The 19,647-nt window shown below is 35.1% G+C and overlaps 1 protein-coding gene across 2 annotated transcripts in view; it reads right to left on the bottom strand.

Annotated features, from left to right (window-relative positions):
- Atp6v1a (ATPase H+ transporting V1 subunit A) overlaps window positions 1-19,647 on the bottom strand; it is a 54,191-nt gene that overhangs the window by 19,391 nt on the left and 15,153 nt on the right. For both annotated transcript variants that reach the window (XM_003469209.5, XM_063224992.1), the window contains exons 2-6: window positions 10,592-10,686; window positions 8,429-8,557; window positions 5,241-5,455; window positions 4,848-4,985; window positions 3,381-3,532 (exon numbers count right to left, since the gene is read on the bottom strand). In XM_003469209.5, the coding sequence (XP_003469257.1) occupies window positions 3,381-3,532; window positions 4,848-4,985; window positions 5,241-5,455; window positions 8,429-8,557; window positions 10,592-10,673 (716 nt within the window). In that variant the 5' untranslated portion in view covers window positions 10,674-10,686. The remainder of the gene's footprint in view (window positions 1-3,380; window positions 3,533-4,847; window positions 4,986-5,240; window positions 5,456-8,428; window positions 8,558-10,591; window positions 10,687-19,647) is intronic.

Here is a 19,647-nt window from a genome sequence, read left to right as displayed (position 1 = left end):
AGCCAATCCCCTTTTAACCACGGCTGAGTACTAGATATTGAAAACTGTGCTTAAAGAGGCTACTGAAGAGAGAACAGTCAGTAAGAGAGCGATGTTTCTATACTCACAGAGCTCAGATTCTCAAGGGACAAAATGGTGAATTGACCAGTGATTATGGTAACATTTAGCAGCCACTTTCAAATTTCCCTTAAAAAGTGGCAGTGGAGAGTAAAATACTTTTGGGAAAGACAAAGTGGGTATTTCTCTGTATGTGTACCAGTGTGTGTTTGTTTACGTGCACATGTGTGTGCATGCATGCACATGTGGTGTGTGTGTACTGGGGGACAGTCTATGCAGGAGAAATAGGATGTAATGCTAAGGAAATGTCTTTGCAATGTTCTGCTTTTTCATAAAAATTCAGAGAACCATTGCATCCTTAAGCAGAGTAACTGATTTTCTCAATGGAAACCTGCATTAAAATCTTTTCTCCTCTTAACTGTGTCTTGCTTGAGGCCAGCCTGAACTACATAGCAAGATCCAATATAAAAACAAATAAACAAGGCCAAAAATTTTTTTCTCCTCTAAACCTTTCAATGTATTTGATAAACTAAACAGGCATGTCACATTTTTCTTACGATTCTGTCAATCAAATCATTTTAACCTAGAGTAAGATGGGGCTGGATGTGCCCTGCTTTGGAAATTCCGCAATCCAATGTTACAAGTGCTGTCACGGAGAGCTGTGGAAGTAAACTGGGAAAGGGTGCAAAGTTTGATGTTTAGTGCGTGTCATGGTTTATGTCTGTGGCCCCCAGGCCTCATGAGTTCGCATTGTGCGTTTGTGCATTTGCATTGTCTAGAGCTTGGATTGATGGTGTTAGTGCTCCACCCACCTAGGGGTGGAGCCAGGACGTGATGTAATGGTAGGAAGAAGGTGTGTCTTGCTCTTTGCTGGTTCAAGCTTGCTGTTTGCAGCTGCCATGAACTGGGGCCTAGCCATGCCTGCCTGCCTTGGAGCCAACTGAGTGTGGACTGAAACCTCCAAAAACTGTAAGAAATAAACCTTTCCTTTCCCAACTTTGGGCTTCAGGTATTTTGTCTCAGTGATGAGTAAAAAGTAACTAAGACAGTGAGTGAGGTTAGTAAATTCTTCCTGAAAGCAGACAGACCTGAAAGGAAACAGAAATACAGAAATAACAATCCAGACAGAGGGAACAGCAGGCTCAAAGGTCCATGGATGAAACAGTCACTGCTTGAAAAATTAAAAGGCTTTCATTATGCCTGGAAAGAGGTGTTTATGGATGTACTTAGGGAATCAAGAGGCTGAGATAATGCTAGAAAGTAGATAATAACCAAATAGCGGGTGGCTTTAAATGAAGTTAATGATTGTGTGAAAAAGGTTTCAAGTAAGACAGTACAATATCAGAGATCTAAGTTCTGGATGGACTACTATGTTGTATGAACCACCACCTAGAAAAACAACTGAAGACAGGCAGGCTAATTAAATGTGATTATTACAGGAATTACAGTGAGAGCCTTAATTAGGGCTAGGGAATAGGGATTAAGTATACAAAAATCAGATCAGTCTTTGACAGAAGTCACAGATTTTAAATTAGGGATCTATTAGATGGGTGCTAATGATATTTGTGGTTACAGGCAAGAAAGAAAAGGAACACAGAACGGCATGGTAATTAAGACGATTTTAGTTTTGAATTTTGAGGCTCTTGTAGGCTATTCAAAAGCACTAAAGGAAAACTCAAAGAGAATAAGTGAGGATACTGGTAAGAGTCAAAATGCATACATACATATTTAAGTCAAGTCAGTGAGTAGTAAAGCCATCCAAAGAAAAGTAAGAAGAAAAGTTTTAGAAGCAGGAAAACCTCTAAGCAATGTCACAACTTAAGGGAGAAAGTTTACAACAGAGAATAAGAACTTATGGGCAGAAGCTGCTAGGAAGGAAAAAAAAGAAGAAGAAGAAAAGAAAAAGGTGCTTCGAGGAAGAAGTGGAAGACAATATTCAAAGCTGCAGAAAATGAGAAAATACTGAAATTTATGCCCTAAATTAATCGAGTATGGGAGTGACTGATAACATAAATGATAGTTAAGAGGGTGGGAAGGTCAAGAGTGGAGTACAGTGAATTACAGTAGAAGAAATGGACATAACATACTGATTGCTTCAAGAGGTTTAGCCATAAAGATACAGAAAAATGTAGTGAAAGATGGGAAGGGGTGCAGGGCGAATTTTTTTTTTATAGATAGGAGAAGATGTGAAGATAACAAAGGTAAATGTTCTGGAGGAGACATAAAATGGGGTTAAGTTCCAGAAAACGGAAGGAGGAGACGCATGGGAATGTGTAAAATAACCCTGGAGGAAACTGAAGGAATTCTAAATCTCCAGTCTTTAATTTCACTGTGAAGGATCTAGAATGATCATTTGTAGTGAAAGGGGAAGATAAAAAGATCTTAGGCAAGCAGAGCAATTTAAAATAGCTGCTGAGGAAAACAGGAGAGAATGACAACTAGGGAAATGCAGGATTACTACATAGTAGTGGTGAGGTCAGATATCAATTTATACTGACTGTTTGATTTTTTTTCTGAAGCCTGTGTATAGAATTAAGGACAAGGAAATTGCTGGAGTGATTTACATTTGGAATTTTGCCAGATGGGTGTGATAAAATGCAAAGGAAGAAAAAAATTTATTGTGCTACAGGTAAATAACCAGAGGAATAATAAAGATTATGGAGCCTACACTGAATAGTGAAAGATATGCCGACAGGAGGGACTATTAAAGAATTAGGAAAAGACGAAAGTCTTAATGAGACAGCAATAGCAACAACTCAGAGAGCATCTTAAAGGGAAGAGTCTACATCAAGAGTACATGGCAAGGCTGATGTGGCTCGGCGGGGAGGCACCTGCTCAGCCATGTGCAAAGCTCAAAAAAGTGTCAGATATTGACAGACTGATTTGGTAGTCAGATAGTGAAGGAGCTCCTGCTTCAAACCTTCAGTCTTTCCTGTGTGTAAAAGGATAAAGCCATTTGTTGAAAATACAATAGGATATGGTGAAGTCTGAGATTTAAAGAGAAACCAATTTAGAGTAACAATTTATACTTTATTATTGGATAACTTAAGATAGTTACATTGTTCTAACATAGATATTCTAAAAACTATTTTTTCCAGATGCTTGTAGAAATAATGCTTTCTGTCTACTTTTGTGGAAAAATATCTCCAATGGTTTGACTCGGTAACAAATACTGGCAATGGATAACTAAATTTAACTCACCACTATACTCTAGATAAAATTTAAGATTGTATTAAATAACACACAAAACATTAACTTACAATAAGAAAGTAAGCACATATAATGACTCCTAGCAAAAACTGTGGGAGACATCACAAACTTACGGAAAAAGGGCATCCAAGACTCGCTGGCCAGTGAGCAAAGGATGATTGGCTGGCAGCTTCTCAGTGACAGGCCGAACTTGACGCACGGGCCATATTTGGACCATGTTGAACTTCTCCTTTACACCTTCAAATTCAAGCTCCAAGACTACATCCTGTAAAAATAGAGGATTTTGAGCATGGTCAAATTTGTGAATATTTTTCCTTCAAAATTTAGGGAACTTCAGATTCCTCTTGGGAGTAGAAAGGTGGTCCACAGACATGAGAATGGAGATTTACACTTTTTATTGTGAACATTTGTATAATCTTGATTTTTTAAAATCAGGTGTGTTACTATTTTGATGATGTTAACAGTGTAGTGGAGTCTTTTAGGAAAGAGTATACTAAACAACAGAGAAATGCTTTATTATACTATGTGTAAACAAATGGTAAAGTCTTAAAAGAGACAGTAAGATACTCCTGGGCCTAGTGAGAAGGTAAAGTTTCATAGTTACTTTCCATTCTGTTTTATTTACTCTACTATACTGATCTTACACTGTTTTAATGAAAAATTATCTGTTAAAAGTCTTCAAATACGGCTGGAGATTTAGCTCAGCAGCATAAGCACCTGCCTGGCAAATGCAAAGTCATGAGTTTGATCCCCAGCACTAAAATAAATAAATAAAAGCCTCCAAATATTTAAAATAGTTAAAATCTTTACATATCTAATTTAAATATTTATACAAGCAAAAAGGCAATGGTAATGGTAACATCTGTGAATACTGAATTCCGAAGTTCAAGACCCTGTAATTTTTTGATGCATCAATTTGAATTATCTGCTTTTGGGTGGTTCCTTCAATTGGAATGAGTGAGCTCCTAAGCTAATGACTCTAGACCTTTGGTCAAAACATCAATTCTAATGCAAATGCTTGTTGTCCTCATATGTTGCAGAGCACAGACTTCCGTGAAAAGATTTAACGATAATCTCTTATTCCATTTTACTGAGAGGCAATCATAAAAACTAATCATAAATAATAATAATAATAATAACAATTATATCAAATAATACCATATGTAACTATAAATACAAGTAAAGGACTAAGTTGCTCAAAGAAAGAATTCGCTAATTCATTATATGATTAATGATGTGAATATGGACTGACAATAAAAATCAAAGTCTAATCATTCATGCCTATAAAAGATTTAAACAAATGTAGCATCAGTTATTAAGGTAGGAAATGTTATACTTCTTAATTTGTATTCTCAAGTCTAAATCAGAAGTGTCCCTATAAAATAATATAGGACTGGTGATGCAGCTCCGTGGTATAGCACTTCCTGGCATGTGCAAAACCCTGAGGCCAATTCCTAGAAACACACGTATATACAGTTACTTAGAACTTATATATTACATATTTTATTCAGGGCACTGAAACAAGGCAACTATTATAGATAAATAAGGCCACTCTGTGGAACAGTTTAAAAGATACTTACAGAGGTATCATAATTCCCAGGTGGAGCAATGTAAGTTACAGTCCCCCTGTTTCGTGGAGGTAACATGATTTTGTGTTTGATGAGTGAGTTCTCATTAACAATTCCATAAATATCTCCTCCAGTGATATGACTGCCAACCTAGAGAACAAATGCATTTACCTGTTTAATGCTCAAATAAACCCAAAACAGATCTATCCCCACTGGTATAATTTAATCATTTGTCTCATCTATTAATAAATATATTACTTCCACAATCTTATTGGTGCATTTAAGGAAACACTTAAATTCTGCTTTTCAGTCTACTTTTATTTGGGTTAAAAGTACTAAATGTTCCCCAAATATTCATTCCAGCTTCTTTGTCAAGGTTAGAAATTCTTGGTTGTGTAGACATACCCGTAAGTTTTTGCATGGTGTAAAATCCCATTTGATATCTCTGCTAAGGGCAGACACATTTACTCCTCTTGGGATGTAGATACTCTGGGTCTGATTGCTGATATCCGACAAAGGCCTTTGAATACCATCAAAAATGGCTCCCATAATGCCAGGACCAAGCTCTACTGAAAGAGGTTTACCGGTACGGAGTACAGGGTCTCCAACAGATACACCAGCTAGAAAGTGGTTGAGGAAAACTCATGCTAAAAATTGAAAGTTAACATTAATAGGATGTATCACAGTTTAAAGGGGAAATAAGCGGTTGAGGATATAGCTCAGTGGCATACACACTTGCTTAGCAAGAACAAGGTTGTGAGTTTGATATCGAGTACCCCTTCCCTAAATAAATAAATAGGAAATAAGCTAAAACAGAGGCTCCTAAACTTTCTTGCTTTACAGAAACTTTAGTGTTTCAGTAATATTTTTAATGCCTGACAAAAAAAATATACCTAACGATAAAAATGGTGTGGTATTTTTATACAATGGAGTACTACTCAGCTATAAAGAAGAATAAACTCAAAGACTTCCATAGGTAAATGGATGCAACTTGAGCCCCTCGTAAGTGAAATAAATTAAATTAGACTCACATGTATAAACATTATATTGTCTCTCTAGTGTAAAAAACTGAAAGCATAAGTAAGATCCAAAATATATAATAGATGTTGTGAAAGTGAAAAGGGAAGAAACTGCTCAAAATGAAAGAAAACTGGCATGGGGAAAAGGAGAAAAGAAAGAAGAGCAAAGAATATATATATATGATAGATAAGACAATCACACTACCAATCTCTATTAATTCACTGAAAAGAACTGTTTACATTATTTAAACAATTTTTGATGCCTGTATTTTATAATCTGAGCAGTTATACTAAAGATTACCACACACAATATATTAACCATTGTTAATCTATTATCTTATTTTGAAATTCTATCATTTTTATTTTTTTCTTTAAAATAAAAAAATATACATAATGATTGCACTTATTAGAGTTTTGTGTACACAACTTAATTAACATATGCATGTTAACAGCTGAGAAGCAATAAGAGAATATACATAAATTGAAAGGAAAAAAGGATATTAATTTTAGTCTTAACCATAATTCTTATGAATAGGACGGAAATGCCTATTGGGCACTACATAATTTTCAAACCTACCATGCAGACTGGAAATTTCTTTCACATTGATTTTCACCTATTAGCATTACAGCATAGCAACCATCAAAAAGTGAGCTCTCCAAACATGACACCACTGACAAAAAAGTGATGTAGCCAAGTAATGAAACTGTTTATTATCTCAAGCAACTACTGTCTGACAAGGTATCTAAGATTCCTGGTTAACCTCAAAAATTTAAAACATCCTTGGCATCATGTGAGTTCACTACAGCTGCCCAGTTATCTTTTTGGTTTGGGAAATGCAAGGCTCAAAATAGAAGCAAAAACCTCTTATTAATTTATCATTTTTGACTGCTGAAGAACAACAGTCTCTAAAAAAGATAGTAGGCCTGGGCAAAACTTTTACCACAGTGAGATCTAAGGAAAAAACCAGTCATGGCAGTGCATGACAGTAATTCCAGCGTTTTGGGAGGCTGAGGCAGGAGGATCACAAGTTTGAATCCAACCTAGCAACTAAAGTGATACTTGTCTCAAAATAAAAAAATTTTTAAAAAGGCTAAGGATCCAGTTCGGTGAGAAGGCCCTGGGTTCATTTCTTAGGAACACACACACACACACACACACACACACACACACACACACAGAGAAAGACCTTTGAAAAGGAAAAGAAAATCTACAAATAAGTAAGGCAAATCTGCCTTGCTCACTAGTATTTGTTGACAGGAGTGAAAACAGGCTCTTTCATAGAAAACAACTTAGCACTATCTATCAAAATTAAAAATGGAAAAAATAAAATAAAAATGGATAAGCTTTGACCTAGAGATCTAACTTCTATAAATTTATATGGTAGTTATACTGTGACATGGTTGATAACAGAAAAAGATAAAAAACAATCAAAATTAAGATTTCTATCACTGGGACTGGGGATTTAGCTCAGCAGCATAAGCATCTGCCTTGCAAGCAGGCGGTCGTGAGTTCGATCCCCGGTAAAAAAAAAAAAAGATTTCTATCACTAAGAGATTAACTAGTTATGGAAGCCCACACGATAGAATTCTGTCACCACTAAAAAAAAAAAAAAAAAAAAAAAGGAATCGGGGCATCTATAAATTGCTCTAGAATGATTTCTAAAATATGTACTTTCATCCCTAATATCTGATTATGAAATTCTTTAAACCTATGAAGTTGAGAGAAATTGTCAGTGAATTCTCCTTATCTCTACCATCTAGATTCTATCATTAACATTTTATCACATTATCTACCCATCTCCTACAATATACATACAAACACAAAAATATAAATATAAAATAACGTATAATAGACTAGTTTAGGTGAGCATAGTGGTCAATTTATGCTTAAAAGTGAATCAAAAGAATTTTTTTACAGGGCTAGGGATTGAGTCTACTGCCTTTGCACTGAGCCACATCCCCGGCCCTTTTTTATTCTGAGTCAACGTCTTGCTAAGTTTAATTGCCCAGCCAGGACTCTAACTTGAGATCCTCCTGCTTCAACCTTCCAGAGTACTGGGATCAGAGTGCTGGGATCATGCACTCCACTATGCATGGCTTAAAACTTGGTATTATAATAACCAAACAGTAAGGACTTCTTTGTGCCAAAACTGTAACATGCCACCGAGTGCTATTGATTAAACAGTGGTGACTAACTATAGACTTATTATTTTAAGCAGAAATCATGATTGAAATTTTAGTAGTGCAAATTAATACTGTTATTCCATTTATGACTACTACTATTACAATATGTGTCCTAATAAAAAAACTTCCAACTAGTACCTCTGAAGTTTGTGAGTTACTAAAACATTAAGGGCTATGCAAGTTCAGAATATAAACTAATTTCTTAAAATAAGAGCACTAATCCCTAGTATATTTGTCTCCTATCTTCAGTTATTCCAATATAAATCAGGTCACTTCACAACATCTGTATTTCACACTTCTAATATCACTGATTGTAGCTACTTTTATCTTTAGCTTAAATCCTTAAATTCTTACACATAAAGTGGCAGGAAAGTGAAACAAAAAGGATACAGGTTTCTTCATACACCTGAATAGTAGCCATGTCACCTTCCAACCGAATAATCTCTCCAACCAACTCACTGTGGCCCACTCGCACCAGCTCATACATGGCTGCACCTGCCATGTCACAGGCTGTAACAACTTAAAAGAACAAAAGAAAAAATGATTTAAGACTCAAGTGCTCTGTGAACAGTTACAGATAATTAAAAATACCAATAAATCCAGTAACATGCCTGCTTTCATATATTCACAAAGATAAAACTCCTACTATAGTTTCATATAAAGATACATTTTAGTACATGCTATAAATTGGGAAACAAAACAGATTTGTTAAGCTAAAGGCTATCTATTTGCATAACATGCATGAGAGGTATTTTTAATATCTGAAATTCTGTATCTGGCAGTATTGACAGTTCTGCTCAATCCAGGTTACTCTAATTCATTGGGGTTTGGAACAATAAAAATACTTTAAAATTAGCTTTAGAATGCTACGCAATTATCACTTTGCTGTGTTGTCACCATTTCTCTTTAGAGATGACACTTAAAGTAACACCTGTACTTTCTATTACCTTAAATCAGTAGTACTTAAAACTTTCCTGGGACATACAAACTTTTTTGCTCAACTAAGGATAGGTCTACACAGGAAGACTCACAAATGCAACTAGAAATATTTTTACTGAATGGCAGATGTAGGGCAGTGGCACTGTCTGGCAAGCACAAAGCCCTGAGTTTGAGTCCCTGTACAAAAAAAAAAAAAGTAGATGACTACTACCAGAAACTACTACTGGATAAAGTTCCAGTTAAGAACCTCTACTGAGCCAGAATTAAAACTGAAGATTTTGGAACATGTTGCTTAGTAAGCAAGTAAGATTGTCACATTTTTAAAATGCCTAAGAGTAGATACAACTATTTATAACTATATAACAGGCAATATAGTGTATCCGTGGAATCTAAATTATTGATATTTAAGTAAACTGTTACCAAAACAAAGATTTACTCATTTCTTAAATGTTTACTTCTATATCTGGTATATAAGAAAATGTATGATGGACTGAAATATAACAGATAAAAAAATTTTAAATCATATATTATACACAAAAATTGATGCCATTTCTTGATTATTAAGTAATTAAGAATTAAAAATTGGCTCCAGGAGTTTATTGCACATTTCTGTGGAATGTTTTCACCTATACTCTTCAGTGCTATTCTCTGTCCTTTTCTCTAGAAGTTCTGCTTTTAGCCTATCTGTCCTAAAGAACCCTATGATCACCAAAGGGAAACTTGTTTCTCTCAATGGCAAAAAGATTTTAAATAGTGAAATGAATAAAAGTTATTATCTTTTTATTACGGGCAAGGGAGCTCAAATTCAAACAAGTTCTTGGAGAAGAAAAAAGAAGCAAACTGATTAAGTCTTCATTTGTCTAAGCACCAAAAAATACTATCACTTCCACTGTGACTAGAGAAAGAAAGACTATCATACAAGATTGATAAAGATTTAAAGAAGAATGGATTTTCATGGCACTAACAATAATAAGTCAATGAGCAGGTGCTACTTAGAGAAATTGTGAAACTGCCTTTTGCTTAGAGAATGCTTTAGAACAAATGACCAATGAAAGGAGATTTATTATTTAAAACATAGAACTCCAAATTTTGTCACATTCCACTATTAATATCTATTAGGTCATAACATATCTTCTTTACAGATAGCTAGTTATGTGACACTGTGTTCAAACCTGCCATTCAGAAGGATTTATAAACACAACTAGCAAAAGTTGATAGCACTTAAGAAATGCTCTCAAGATAACTACCAAAGTTCAAACCACAATGGTATTAACTGAATGTCTATTCTCTGCAAAGCTTTATATATTAAAATTTTTCCTTCAAATTTATCAAAAAAAATTAATACATATGTATAGGTAAAATACTGAGAATTGGTAATACATTTAAATAACATAAACAGGATACCACAAAGTAGCATCTCAATAACTATCAAATTTACATAAGCAATACTAGATAAGCCCTTAGGATGGAGATCATAAAAGCCACTATGAGATCTTTTAAGGGCAAACAGAATGTATGTGATGAACACAAACCAGTTGTATTTCTACCAAAAAATCTTGAAAAGACATTCATAGTTAAGCATTCTTACTCTTTAGATGATTATGTGTTACTTACCGGGTCCTGAGACCCCATGCACATAACCAAATGTGCTCTCTCTCTCTTCATCAAGTATTTTGGGTAGCTTGGAGAAATCCATAGTGTTAATTTACCTATGATTTAAAAATAAGAAAGAAAAAAAGATTTAAAAATTAAGTTATAAATCCTAAAAGAATCAATATCAAGCACCCAACTTTTATTTTTGGTTTACTTTTAGTTAACGATATCTTTTCAAAGTAAAATGTAATATCAAATTCTTAAAATTTGGTTAAATCCCAAAGAGTATAGCAAAAATGATAAAACCTTTCCAATGACTAAACCAGTCCTACAAAACCCTCCTCTTCCCTAATTATCTGACTTCTTTTCCAACTACTGTGCTATCTTCCATATACACACTGAACTCTGCCACATCCCCAAAACACATGCACATTATTCATATAGGTTTTTTCCTGTCATCTTTATTTTAACATCACTTTCTTCCTGAGGTTCCTCTGTCCACTTATTTAGATCATGAAATACTTTATTCTTAGCTATTTTTTTTACCACTATACATTCCACAATGTAACAAATTATATATTTTATTTTAAATGATTTTTATGGAGCTGGGGATGTAGCTCAATAATAGAGTGCTTGTCTAGTACATATAAGGTTGTGGGTTTGCTCTCTAGCACTGAAAAAAAATAAATACAATGAAAGTTATTTATTTATTCATCTTTAATACTTACCTGAGGGGCTAGGGATTTAGCTCAGCGGCATAAGGGCATAAGTGCCTGCCTGGCAAGCGCCAGGTCATGAGTTCAATCCCCAGTATCAAAAACAAAAACAAACCAAAAAACCACTTATCTGACAGCATTTTTCTCTCTTTTTTTAAAGAAGAACACAAAATAGTTTTAAGAACATTCAAATCTCTAAAACTGTATGAAATATTTAAGTTCAAACAGAAAATTGATAATAGACTCCAGGAAAGTGTATTTTATCCTATAAATGAAACAGTAGGAAGATTGAAGGAAAACTATTAAGAGAAAAAATGGAGTGCAATCACTCCAACAGACGATAGGAGAGGCAATGCACTGGAAGGGTTAGAAGTTGAAAAAGCTAGCTAAGGCTTGAATGTCAAAAGGATTCAATTTCATTAAATGTTTACTGCACTCCTCCCATGGGAAAGGCACTCTGACAGCTTAAGAAATGAGTTGTGACTTAAATAATATACAACTATTCTCATGGAGCTTTTGCTGGCTTTACACTATACAATAAAACAAAATCGAGAAACTGACTCAAAACTGGAGAATGTGGGAGAAGTGTAGATCATGGTGGATGAATCATATACAGTGAACAGATGGCTAGAAAACTGTGAGACAGTCAAGTCTAGATAAAAATACAGAAAAGAAAAGTAAATTCTTAACTTTGGCAATTAACTAAGGCAGGATTGAGGAGTGTTTTTCAGTCTTTTTTGGAGCCACTGAAGGATTATTATACATTTCATGAAAAATAATTTATAATCCACTAGACATGACACCAAAAACTTGGGAGGGCAATTAACAATGAAGACACTAACAGTAAAGTTCTAGTTTGAGTTACTTAGTGTTGTCAGATGTGGGCTATTAGGCTAACAGGGAGGGACTGAAGGATTACAGGAAGAGTACAGAAATAGTAAAAGATGAGTGGAACCAGGCATGTGGCACATGCTCACAATCACAGCATTCTGGAAGGCTGCAGAAACACTGGGAAACTTAGTGGGACCCTATCTTAAACAACAAAACAAGGGGCTGGGGATTTAGCTCAGCAGCATAAGCGCCTTGCCTTGCAAGCAGTCATGAGCAAGCAGTCATCAGTTCAATCCCTGGTACGGATTAAAAACAAACAAACAAACAACCAAAAAAGGTGGTGATGGGGATTAGTACAAAGGCCCTCTGTTCAATCCCAGTTTCACAAAACCAAAATCCATCCATCCATCCATCAATGACTATCAGAAGTTATGAGGGAGGAATGAATACGCAGATTTTAGACCAGTGAAACTGTATGCTACTATACTGGTGAGTACATATCATTAACTATTTGTCCAAGTTCACACAATGCTCAAGAATAACCTAAATAATACACTTTGAATAAAAACAACGTAGTTTTCAGCAATTACTCTTGATAAAAAAATTAAGTTGAAGGAAGGTCAAAAAAGGAAATAAAGTAAAAATTGGTTTATTAGACTTTTTGGCTTCTCAGAGATGAGGAAGACATTGAGTAAAAAAAGTGTCGGATTAAAAAAGATTAAAAGAATCTGAGCAACTATTTCGAAGGAAACAATATGTTAATTCTCTCATCTTGTTTTGAAATATGTATCATTTTAATTGTTTTTACTGTTTTGTTTTCTTTTAACCTCTTTAACATACAGAAAACGATTAGAAGAGAAAGATCAATTTTCTAGAAACCACTAGAAAAAATAATGGGGGAAAAAGAACAAAATTTTAAGATACATGTGTAGTTAGGAAGTGAGTTTGGGAAAAGTCTTTGAAGAAGTAGTAAACACGCTAATAAGCTGAATTTCAGTCTTAGAAAATCAAAATCAGAGAGCACTTGACAAGCAATCATACTGTTTAACTTCCTTTTCCTTTATTTCATTCATGATACACAATCATCTGCTTATTAAAGGGAAAACAGCATGAGATCATGAGTCAGGAGACTGGGGATCCAGTAAAGCTCTACCCATTACATGTTGCAGATCCTCTCAACAAATCAAAATATTGTAAATTCTTCATTTGACAAATAAGAATAATGCTACCACTTACTCCAGAGATGCGGTTATATTACAAATTTGTTTAAATGCTCCTTGTAAAATGTAAAATACTCAAAAATTTTCATCAGCACTACTATTATCTGAATGGGGCCTCAATTTTGAAAAAGCCATTATACTTTTAGAAATCTCTTAAACAGAGTTTAGCCCATGACAATTTAATTCTTCTTCCCTATAACTTCTGTCTTTTGGTCAGGTAGTTTACAAATTTGATAGCCAAATTCTCTCTCTAGGGAAATCCTCCTCAATGTCTTTCACTGTCCCTCAAAGGGCAATGCAGCTCAGATCTCTCACTCCCTACAAGCTGGGGCCTAGGCTACCCTAACTGGAAGCATTTTATGACACTGTATTTCTTTTAAAACAGAGCAAACAAAATAAAAATTCTTAGATCTTTTGGCCCTCAATTTCACCATAAAATCTAATGGGGTTGTGGTAAAGGCACTTAACAGGATGCCTAACAGAAAAGGAATTCTGATGAGTACTATTTTATTGTTAATATAAGCTAAAATTGTCCAATTTCTACAAAGTGTCTAATGCATTATCTTGTTAAGTGAAACAAATCCAGGCACTTACTGTTTTTCACAGATATGACTCACTATAAATTAATTTTCTAAAACCAATGGATTTTTAAAGCTTCAATGATATCCCTGCTACTATAACATAGGTAGAAAATGTAATGGAATTAAGATACAATCTTTCCTCTAATCATCTTCTGGCATGGTGGGATAAAAACACAAATGAGTAGTTTCAATACACTGACACATGTGCTCTCACAGGAATCCCACAACATGAGTTAAAAAAGCAAAGTTATCAAACTTGGCCAGGATACAAGTAATTTAAACTGAGACTTGAAGATGGGAACCAGGAGGCATTAGAGTACACATTAAAGGTTCCCTACAAGGTGTTTCAAATCTATTGGGTGCAAGAAGGTGTCCTCAACAGTTCATGAGGCAAAATGGGGTTCATTCTGATTTTTTAAAGTAACTATTAACATACTGCCCCTTTAAAATTGAACAGTACAGGCTTCCAAATATATGAACAATGATTAATGGGAAACAAATGAGCTTGGTCATGATTCAGGGTCTTGTGGGGTTTATCACTCAGCTGGATAGTCCTAAATAGACACCATGAGAATTTTGATGATTCTATAGTTTTCAACTTCTTCAAGTTTTTAGGGATATATATGTATGTATGTATGTATGTATGTATGTGTGGTTTTGTTTTTGGTACCGGGAAGCAAACCCATGGAATATTCTGACACTGAGTTACATCTCCAGCCCTTTCTACATTTTATTTGTGACATAATCTGACTTGGTTGCCCAGGTGGGACTTGAGCTTGTGATCCTCCTGCATCAGGATACTTCAGTGCTGGATGTGTGCATCACCACATCCAGCATTTATGCAAATATTATTTAACTAAAGCCAAAGACAGCAAAGATTATAAATTGTTACATTAAACTAGTAGCAGAGTCACGTGTCTAAGTGCTAATTCTACAAATTCACCTAGAGATGATTTTACCATTCATAAATTTGATGAATCTGCATTTTAAAAAAAATCAACATTAAGAGGAAAAATTATCATGAACAATTTAGTTTTCTGAACTCCACTGTATCATATGCAAAGAAGTTGTTACAAAAATATCACACAATTGGCTCCTACTGCATGCCTGTGAGGGCCGAGGCAGGAAGATAGATATGAGTTCAAGGTCAATCTGGGCTACATAGTAAACCAGTTTGAAATACACAGCAAGAGCTTGTCTTAAAATAAACAAATTGAGCCCTTATTACGTTTCAGAATAAGACAATTATGAAAACACCAGTTTTTAAAGTGTAAAATTTCAAACACTTTTATCCACTTTTGATACATGCTTAAATTTTAACCTGTTACTGCCAAATGAACTTTTATATCTGTGCTCCTGAGATACTTGTTATATCCTTAGGTCTTTCTGTGGCTTTTTTTTTCTTTTCATTCATATTTACCCAAATGATTCCATCACAAAAAACAGTCGTTAATAGTTTTCTTATTATCACTCTCAATTCTTGCCCAGTTTTTCTTTACAGCACTCACACTGAAATATAATTTTTTAAAATTTATCTATGACTGCTTGTCCTCCCTAGAATATTAAGTTTTGTGAGAGCATAGAAAAATATGGTTAAGCTAGCAGCTACTGAGTAACTTCAAATCCCCTAAGACGGCCTCAGTTTTACAAACTGGAAAACTAACAAATGGAGTGTTTCACCCAAGATCACAAAACTGGTAAGTAGTAGAGGTAGGATTTGCACCTAGGCAGCCAGGTTCCAAAGTCTATTGTATTTTAAGTATTGTATTTGTCTAAATCCTGAACTAAGGTGAATTTGATTATTTATATAAAAACAATCCTATATATAAGAGGCTAGTATAGTAACCTTTGCTTTAAAATGGCAGTCATATCAGATGATCTCAGAACTACTCTTTTCTCAAAACTATCACTCTGTGCAGTTGCTTTTTCTACCAAATTGTTTCTTTTTTGCCAAAAGAAAAAAAAAAAATATATCCCCCCATCTGGCTCTCCCGGGATCTCATTATGGAGTCCTGGATAGCCTCAAATTAATGATCCTCCTGCCTCAGTCTTGAAGGTGCTAGGATTTCAGGAAGCATCAATTAAAAAAAATGTAAGCAAGTTAGCAAATTTGCTGTTATGTCTTCTGTACAATCCTCCAGTCCTACTACAGAAGCATGAACAGAAATGGTCAAATGGGCAATAGCAGTATGCCCAGAAGAGGTAGTAACATCAGGAAGGACAGGGAGTGGGGGTTCACAAACAACTGTCTGCCCTTTAAGAGTCAGCCTCACCCTGAGCAACTACTTTAAAGATAATAACATGTAATGTATTAACTATTGTTATTCTCCTATTATTTTGTTATGAAATTTTACTTTTTCCATTAAAAAAAAAGAGCCTCAGATGCAGACATGCACGGCCTTCATATAGCAACCTGCTTCTGGTAACTAACTGAACAGAGAGCATAAGGCTCAGGCATCTCACAGGCAGACAGATGCAGGATCTTCTCACAAATAAGACTAGAAATCTCCCCCTGGGTCTGCTGAGGTCTTGTCAAGGTTGCATTTCATTCTGACTGCTACTTCTGTCCAACTCTGCTTCCATTCACTTCCTTTCTCATATACTGACCCTAATACATATTTTTTTTTTTTTGCAACAAACTTTCTCTTGACATCTGCTTTTGGATATGTCAAAATATTAAAATAAAGAACAAAGAGGCAAATCACTTCCTGGGTAACCAAAAGTTACCTTCAGCCTTGAATCATTACAAATTTTGGCCTATATTTTGTTTTATTATTTCCTGTTCTCTCTTAATCAGTTGTTCTGTAAAAGGAAGAGAATATAGAAGCAACTTTAGAAAGCAAGTTACAGGCAATGTTCTGTGAAATCAACTGGTTTTGACTGTCAAAAGTCAGGCTCCAAAGGAGCTGTGAGGACAGCACCCCAAAAAGTCAGGCTCCTCCCAAAAAAGCCTTTGTTCCTAGAGGGAACTTATCTCTTTATCTTTCAGCATAAACCTTAGATAAACCCGTTAGTAATATAACAGTGGAGTTACAGTCTATTTGGTTTTTAAAGCATGATTTTATGACAGAGTTGGCAAAATATGTCCTTAGGTCCAGGAGTTTCAAGCTCCAACCTCTTACCAGTTCAACACTACAAGAAAGTTCTAGAATCAGATCAAAGTAACAACTTAAGGCTTATACCTAGGTGCCCTGCACCCCTCACCAAAGACTCATATGCTCAAAGGCAGGGTCTTAAAGAGGTGGCTGGATCTAGAGTGTGTGACTGTGGATGAAGGGTGTGATACTGGGATTAAGAGTGTGTGGTACCACCCAAAAGACTGGTAGCCTGCATAGAATAAGAGGGAAAGGGAGGCTTGCTGTTGCGGCTGTCTGCCTGCCATACCCTAAATTGTTTCTGCTCTGTGATGCTCCCCACCACACTGCCCTTCCTGGGAGCCAGCTAACTACAGACTGAAACCTCTACAAACTGAACTGAAATAAACCTTTCCTTGTTGAACTTGTGGGTATGAGGTATTTTGTTACCAACAAAGAACTAACCAAGACACTGGTCATCTTAAAACACTGAAATCTGTCATTCCCACAGCACTGATACAGCAGTTCCTATTATATATTCATCTCAAGTTTTTCCACCAAAACCCCTAAATTACAGAAAAACCAGTAAACACTGAAAAACATAAATTTCCAACCATCTCCTAACATTTCAGAATCTGGACAATAAGGACAAGAACAGAATGCCACAGTAGTCTGTAAGCAAGGAAATTTCTTGGGATGCTCTTAAACCCAAGCAAGTTTTGCACTCTATCACATATAAAATTGTTTTATTACTAAGAAAATAGTGTTTCCTTTCTAAAAAATAAAAATTATTCATCAGGCAGACACGTTGTAACTGTTTTGCTGACTCTATGGGGATAAACATACCAATGTAAGAATTACACTCATATAATAATTTATTACCAATCTTTCCTTACTATCTTTTGAAAAAAGTCAAAATAAAACTAACTTGCTGCCACTGCCAGGCATGGTGACACATGCCTAAATCCCAGTACTTGAGAGTCAGAAACAAGAAAACTGTTCCAAGCACAATGCCAGCTTGGACTATCGAGTTCAGTATCAGCCTGTCTTCAAAACAAAGTAAAACAAAACACAACTTTCCTCCCCAATCTGCTAATATCTGTTTCATCTTTAAATGCTTATGTAATATTGCCATTGTTTTTCTGTTGTTGTCATCATTTTGCTTTTGTTGTCTTGTTTGCTTCTTGATTTTTGTTTTTTTCTTTAAAATAAAAAACCTTAAATAAAATGCTTAAATAAAATCCCCCAGGGGCTGGGGATTTAGCTCAGCGGCATAAGCACCTGCCTTGCAAGCAGGCAGTCATGAGCTCGATCCCTGGTACCGATAAAAAGGAAAAAAGACAAAAAAAAAAAAAAAAAAATGCTTATGTAATCATGTGAAAAAAGCATAGTCTTTAGAAAAATATTTTAAAACTTCCTAACATTGACTTTCAATAAGCAAATCAGATTATATTAAAACTTAACATATCCCAAATCTCTATAAGGTCTGAACTATGATATGATTTAATCCTACAAACAATAGCCTTATAGGATACCTAATAACTCCTGCCTAATACAATTAACATATTATTGCTGTCCTCAATCATTTAAAAAATATTTACTATACACTCTCATGAAATGTGGTTCACATAGCTGCATTCATAGAAAAAAATCAACTCTGATTATATAAAAAATTTGCCTTTATTTGATTCCTAGATTGCTTAATAAAAAGTAAATGCAATTTACAACTAAGATTTCTGTCACAAATCACAGAGTTCTCCCCCATATTTGTAAAAGATCACGTACACACACACAACCCTGCTGTAGAAAAGGAAAAATCCAGAAGGCAGTACAGGCACCATCTGAGCTAATGAGTCATCAGTCCCTCTCCCAAAGGCACTTCGGAACACTGCAAATAACACCATAGCCCACTGCTTTTTCCTTGCCATCATGTAAGATTAACTCCAAATTACTACTGGTGAATGCACTACGTAACTAGTAATTTCATCATCCCAGAAATAATTCTTTTTACTACTAGAGACTTGGATGACACGGATATTGGGATAAAAAGAGAAAAGATTATAAAAAATACCAAGGTTAAACCAGGCTAGTGGTGCACACCTATAATTCCAACAGAGACAGGAGGGTTGTTATCAGTTTGAGATCAGCCTGGGCTACAAAGTAAGCCCAAGGCCAGCCTGAACTGCATAGTGAGACCCTGTCTCAAAAAGACAATAAATAAATAAATAAATAAATAATAAAAAATACCAAAGTTCCAAGGAAGTATTTCTTCACATACAAAATTCTGGGTCACTTTAATAGTAATAAAGTAATATATATGTATTTTTTTGGTACCAGGCATCAAACTCTGGACCATGCGCTTGGCAAGGCAGGCACTTATGCCACTGAGCTAAATCCCTGGTCCTGAGGTAATATTTTAACATGAATTTGAAAAAGTACATGGTATCTAATTCATTAAAGACTATCTTTAGAAATTACCTTTTTTAGAGAGGGAAAAAAAAAGAAAAAGAAAAAGAGCTCTAACGGATATAACAGCAAGTGTGTTTAGGGGTGTTAAATAGCTGACTGTATCAATGTTTTTGGATCATTGAACACAGCTGTTTGCAGTCTCCCTGTTTGAATGTCCACCTTGTATTCTTTGATACTGTGATTTGA

The sequence above is a fragment of the Cavia porcellus genome, unplaced genomic scaffold (assembly GCF_034190915.1).
Source record: "Cavia porcellus strain 051 isolate PalLab524CR breed Dunkin Hartley unplaced genomic scaffold, mCavPor4.1 scaffold_15, whole genome shotgun sequence".
NCBI lineage: Eukaryota > Metazoa > Chordata > Mammalia > Rodentia > Caviidae > Cavia > Cavia porcellus.
The sequence above is the reverse complement of the archived record's forward strand: the minus strand, read 5'-3'. Positions and strand labels throughout refer to the sequence as shown.